This window comes from Littorina saxatilis, linkage group LG7 (assembly GCF_037325665.1).
Source record: "Littorina saxatilis isolate snail1 linkage group LG7, US_GU_Lsax_2.0, whole genome shotgun sequence".
In the NCBI taxonomy this organism is placed as follows: Eukaryota; Metazoa; Mollusca; class Gastropoda; order Littorinimorpha; family Littorinidae; genus Littorina; species Littorina saxatilis.
The window spans coordinates 1,732,471-1,738,191 of NC_090251.1; the positions used below are offsets into that span (position 1 = coordinate 1,732,471).

Here is a 5,721-nt window from a genome sequence, read left to right on the forward strand (position 1 = left end):
AAGCAGCAGGGGCTAGTCTCTGTACTTCTGATGCTGTTGGTCTATTACACTGCTGATAATGAATCGGATGGAATGTTGGAATAAGGGCTGTGATCTGTACTTTTGGTTGGCCTTAAGATCAGTGTTCAGACCAAAGGAAAAGTCGAAGCAGGAGCCGTTCTCTGTACTTCAGATGATGTCGGTCTATTTCACTGCCGATTACGAATCAAACGGAATGTTGAAATCAGAGATGTGCTCTGTACTTCAGGTGATGCTGGTCTGTATACCACCGAAGATGTCGATGTCGATGTTCAGATCGAGACGGGATGTGGAGAGGGCGGCGGGCTCAGTAACGCCCTGATTGATGTTGTAGTCAAAGTTGGACACCGGCGGGATGGTAGGGGTAAAGGCACGGCTCAATAATACTGCTGTGGATGATATCCCGTATTGCTGATGACGATATTGTAGCCTCTGCTCTATGCTTCTGATGTTGTTGATCTATTACACTGCCGACGTTGGATCGAGAACGCGTGTAGAGTGGGAGATGGGCCCAGTAATGCCCTTATAGGTGTTGTAGCCAAAGTTAGACACCGGAGGGTAGGGGTAGAAACACGGCTCAATACTGATGTCCTATTTTGCTGTGGATGATGTTCTATATTGCTGTGGATGATGTTCTATATTGCTGTGGATGATGTTCTATATTGCTGTGGATGATGTTCTATATTGCCGGTGTAGAGCAGGGGCTGGGGTCTGTTGTGCCCTTCATGGCGTTGGAGCCAAAGTTAGACACCGGCGGGAGGGTAGGGGTAGAAACACGGCTCAACACTGATGTCCTATATTGCCGGTGACGATGTCCTATATTGCCGTGGATGATGTTCTATATTGCCGGTGACGATGTCCTGTATTGCCGGTGACGATGTCCTGTATTGCCGGTGACGATGTCCTGTATTGCCGGTGACGATGTCCTGTATTGCCGGTGACGATGCTGTAGTCAATGTTCAGATCCAGAGAGGGGGTAAGAGTGGGAACACTGCTCAACACTGATGTCCTGTATTGCCGGTGACGATGCTGTAGTCAATGTTCAGATCCAGAGAGGGGGTAAGAGTGGTAACACGGCTCAACACTGATGTCCTATATTGCCGGTGACGATGCTGTAGTCAATGTTCAGATCCAGAGAGGGGGTAAGAGTAGGAGGACGGCTCTATACTGATGTCCTGTATTGCCGGTGACGATGCTGTAGTCAATGTTCAGATCCAGAGAGGGGGTAAGAGTGGGAACACGGCTCAATACTGATATCCTGTATTGCCGGTGACGATGTCCTGTATTGCCGGTGACGATGCTGTAGTCAATGTTCAGATCCAGAGAGGGGGTAAGAGTGGGAACACGGCTCAATACTGATGTCCTGTATTGCCGGTGACGATGTCCTGTATTGCCGGTGACGATGCTGTAGTCAATGTTCAGATCCAGAGAGGGGGTAAGAGTGGGAACACGGCTCAATACTGATGTCCTGTATTGCCGGTGACGATGTCCTGTATTGCCGGTGACGATGCTGTAGTCAATGTTCACATCCAGAGAGGGGGTAAGAGTAGGATGACGGCTCAACACTGATGTCCTGTATTGCCGGTGACGATGCTGTAGTCAATGTTCAGATCCAGAGAGGGGGTAAGAGTGGGAACACGGCTCAACACTGATGTCCTATATTGCCTGTGACGATGCTGTAGTCAATGTTCAGATCCAGAGAGGGGGTAAGAGTGGGAACACGGCTCAACACTGATGTCCTGTATTGCCGGTGACGATGCTGTAGTCAATGTTCAGATCCAGAGAGGGGGTAAGAGTGGGAACACGGCTCAACACTGATGTCCTGTATTGCCGGTGACGATGCTGTAGTCAATGTTCAGATCCAGAGAGGGGGTAAGAGTGGGAACACTGCTCAACACTGATGTCCTGTATTGCCGGTGACGATGCTGTAGTCAATGTTCAGATCCAGAGAGGGGGTAAGAGTGGGAACACGGCTCAACACTGATGTCCTGTATTGCCGGTGACGATGCTGTAGTCAATGTTCAGATTCAGAGAGGGGGTAAGAGTGGGAACACGGCTCAACACTGATGTCCTGTATTGCCGGTGACGATGCTGTAGTCAATGTTCAGATCCAGAGAGGGGGTAAGAGTAGGAGGACGGCTCTATACTGCCGATGATGTTGAGCTGGTCCTCCTCCACCCTCAGAGCTTTCTGCTTCCGCTTGTTGCGAGTCCACAGCCACGCTAGCACGCCCACCACAGCCACGCCCACCAACACGCCCAGGGTCACGCCGATGATGAGTGGCAGGTAGTCCGACACGGTAGGCCCCGCCCCTTGACTGCTGGAGGCGGAGCGAGTGTCGGTTTCAGACCCCTCCCCCTCTCCCCCCGCCTCCCCCTCTGTGTAGTCTTTGATGTAATCTCCCTCTGACGACCCCGATCCAGAGACGTCTGTCGTGGATGACGAAGCAGGGTGGAGGAGGGGGTGGATTGCCTGGTTGAAAAGTCCTGCTTGTGGCCAGGGGTTGTCGTTCGTTGCTGGTTCATACCAGAGTTGTCGTTCGCTGCCCGTGGATGTCTGGAGTTGTCGTTCGTTCCCCGTTCGGTGTCAAGGTCGTTCCTCCACTTACGACTCTGGTTGAATAAGGCGCGTGTGTTTCTGCCGACGTTGACGTCATAGGCGTGAAAGTGTCTCTCATTGTGTATCTTGTTGTTACCGTTTGTAATGATGTTGTTGATGTCGGCATAGTGGTCGTGGTTGTTGATGTTGGTGACGTGGCTTGTGTCGTCTGCATTGTCGTTGTCGATGTTGTGCTGGTCGTTGTTGTCGTTGGTTCAAGAGTGGTTGTTGTAGTAGTGGTGGTGGTGGTCGTCGCAGTAGTGGTGGTGGTAGGCGGTGGTGGTGGGGGTGTTGTCACGCCAGTGGAGCCTGGTAGGGGCTGCATGGTGGTGACAGAACTGGCTGTGGTGATGTCGTCTGCTCGTGGAGTCGTTCCTACCGTCACTGTCACATTGAACAGACAGAGGGCAGACATGAACTCTAGGCAGGACCTTGTGGTTCAACAACAGACAGAGGGCAGACATGAACTCTAGGCAGGACCGTGTGGTTCAACAACAGACAGAGGGCAGACATGAACTCTAGGCAGGACCGTGTGGTTCAACAACAGACAGAGGGCAGACATGAACTCTAAGCAGGACCTTGTGGTTCAACAACAGACAGAGGGCAGACATGAACTCTAAGCAGGACCGTGTGGTTCAACAACAGACAGAGGGCAGACATGAACTCTAAGCAGGACCTTGTGGTTCAACAACAGACAGAGGGCAACATGAACTCTTAGCAGGACCTTGTAGTTTAACAACAGACAGAGGGCAACATGAACTCTGAGCAGGACCTTGTGGTTCAACAACAGACAGAGGGCAGACATGAACTCTAAGCAGGACCTTGTGGTTCAACAACAGACAGAGGGCAACATGAACTCTAAGCAGGACCTTGTGGTTCAACAACAGACAGAGGGCAACATGAACTCCAGGCAGGACCGTGTGGTTCAACAACAGACAGAGGGCAACATGAACTCTAGGCAGGACCTTGTGGTTCAACAACAGACAGAGGGCAACATGAACTCTGGGCAGGACCTTGTGGTTCAACAACAGACAGAGGGCAACATGAACTCTAAGCAGGACCTTGTGGTTCAACAACAGACAGAGGGCAGACATGAACTCTAAGCAGGACCTTGTGGTTCAACAACAGACAGAGGGCAGACATGAACTCTAAGCAGGACCTTGTGGTTCAACAACAGACAGAGGGCAACATGAACTCTAGGCAGGACCGTGTGGTTCAACAACAGACATAGGGCAACATGAACTCTAGGCAGGACGGTGTGGTTCAACAACAGACAGAGGGCAACATGAACTCTAGGCAGGACCGTGTGGTTCAACAACAGACAGAGGGCAACATGAACTCTAGGCAGGACCGTGTGGTTCAACAACAGACAGAGGGCAGACATGAACTCTAAGCAGGACCTTGTGGTTCAACAACAGACAGAGGGCAACATGAACTCTAGGCAGGACCTTGTGGTTCAACAACAGACAGAGGGCAGACATGAACTCTTAGCAGGACCTTGTGGTTCAACAACAGACAGAGGTCAACATGAACTCTAAGCAGGACCTTGTGGTCCAACAACAGACAGAGGGCAACATGAACTCTAGGCAGGACCTTGTGGTTCAACAACAGACAGAGGGCAACATGAACTCTAGGCAGGACCTTGTGGTTCAACAACAGACAGAGGGCAACATGAACTCTAGGCAGGACCTTGTGGTTCAACAACAGACAGAGGGCAGACATGAACTCAAGGCAGGACCTTGTGGTTCAACAACAGACAGAGGGCAACATGAACTCTAGGCAGGACCGTGTGGTTCAACAACAGACAGAGGGCAGACATGAACTCTAAGCAGGACCTTGTGGTTCAACAACAACAGACAGAGGGCAGACATGAACTCTAAGCAGGACCTTGTGGTTCAACAACAGACAGAGGGCAACATCAACTCTAGGCAGGACCTTGTGGTTCAACAACAGACAGAGGGCAGACATGAACTCTAGGCAGGACCTTGTGGTTCAACAACAGACAGAGGGCAGACATGAACTCTAGGCAGGACCGTGTGGTTCAACAACAACAGACAGAGGGCAACATGAACTCTGGGCAGGACCTTGTAGTTCAACAACAGACAGAGGGCAACATGAACTCTAGGCAGGACCGTGTGGTTCAACAACAGACAGAGGGCAACATGAACTCTAGGCAGGACCTTGTGGTTCAACAACAGACAGAGGGCAACATGAACTCTAGGCAGGACCGTGTGGTTCAACAACAGACAGAGGGCAGACATGAACTCTAGGCAGGACCGTGTGGTTCAACAACAGACAGAGGGCAACATGAACTCTAGGCAGGACCTTGTGGTTCAACAACAGACAGAGGGCAGACATGAACTCTAAGCAGGACCTTGTGGTTCAACAACAGACAGAGGGCAGACATGAACTCTAAGCAGGACCTTGTGGTTCAACAACAGACAGAGGGCAACATGAACTCTAGGCAGGACCTTGTGGTTCAACAACAGACAGAGGGCAGACATGAACTCTAGGCAGGACCGTGTGGTTCAACAACAGACAGAGGGCAGACATGAACTCTAGGCAGGACCGTGTGGTTCAACAACAGACAGAGGGCAGACATGAACTCTAGGCAGGACCTTGTGGTTCAACAACAGACAGAGGGCAACATGAACTCTTAGCAGGACCTTGTGGTTCAACAACAGACAGAGGGCAGACATGAACTCTAGGCAGGACCTTGTGGTTCAACAACAGACAGAGGGCAGACATGAACTCTAGGCAGGACCTTGTAGTTTAACAACAGACAGAGGGCAACATGAACTCTTAGCAGGACCTTGTAGTTTAACAACAGACAGAGGGCAACATGAACTCTTAGCAGGACCTTGTAGTTTAACAACAGACAGAGGGCAACATGAACTCTGAGCAGGACCTTGTGGTTCAACAACAGCAACATGGAAAGTTCATAGTACGGTTAGACAAAACTCTCAACCAAAGTAATCGTCACCAAGAAGGAACTGTTACTTTGCCGTGAGGACACAGTCTGTTATCTTGTATGAAAGAAACAAGAAAGCCTTCGGTGTTATGGGGCGGGGATATAGCTCAGTTGGTAGCGCGCTGGATTTGTAT

General features: G+C 50.8%; 1 protein-coding gene across 1 annotated transcript; it reads right to left on the reverse strand.

Moving 5' to 3' along the window:
- Window positions 1-243: 243 nt before the first annotated feature.
- On the reverse strand, window positions 244-3,031 carry LOC138972026 (uncharacterized). Its single transcript, XM_070344867.1, has 3 exons — window positions 2,714-3,031; window positions 2,166-2,490; window positions 244-407 (listed from the first exon to the last, which is right to left on the reverse strand). The coding sequence occupies exons 1-3, from the start codon at window positions 3,029-3,031 to the stop codon at window positions 244-246; spliced, it is 807 nt and encodes a 268-aa protein (XP_070200968.1).
- Window positions 3,032-5,721: the final 2,690 nt, after the last annotated feature.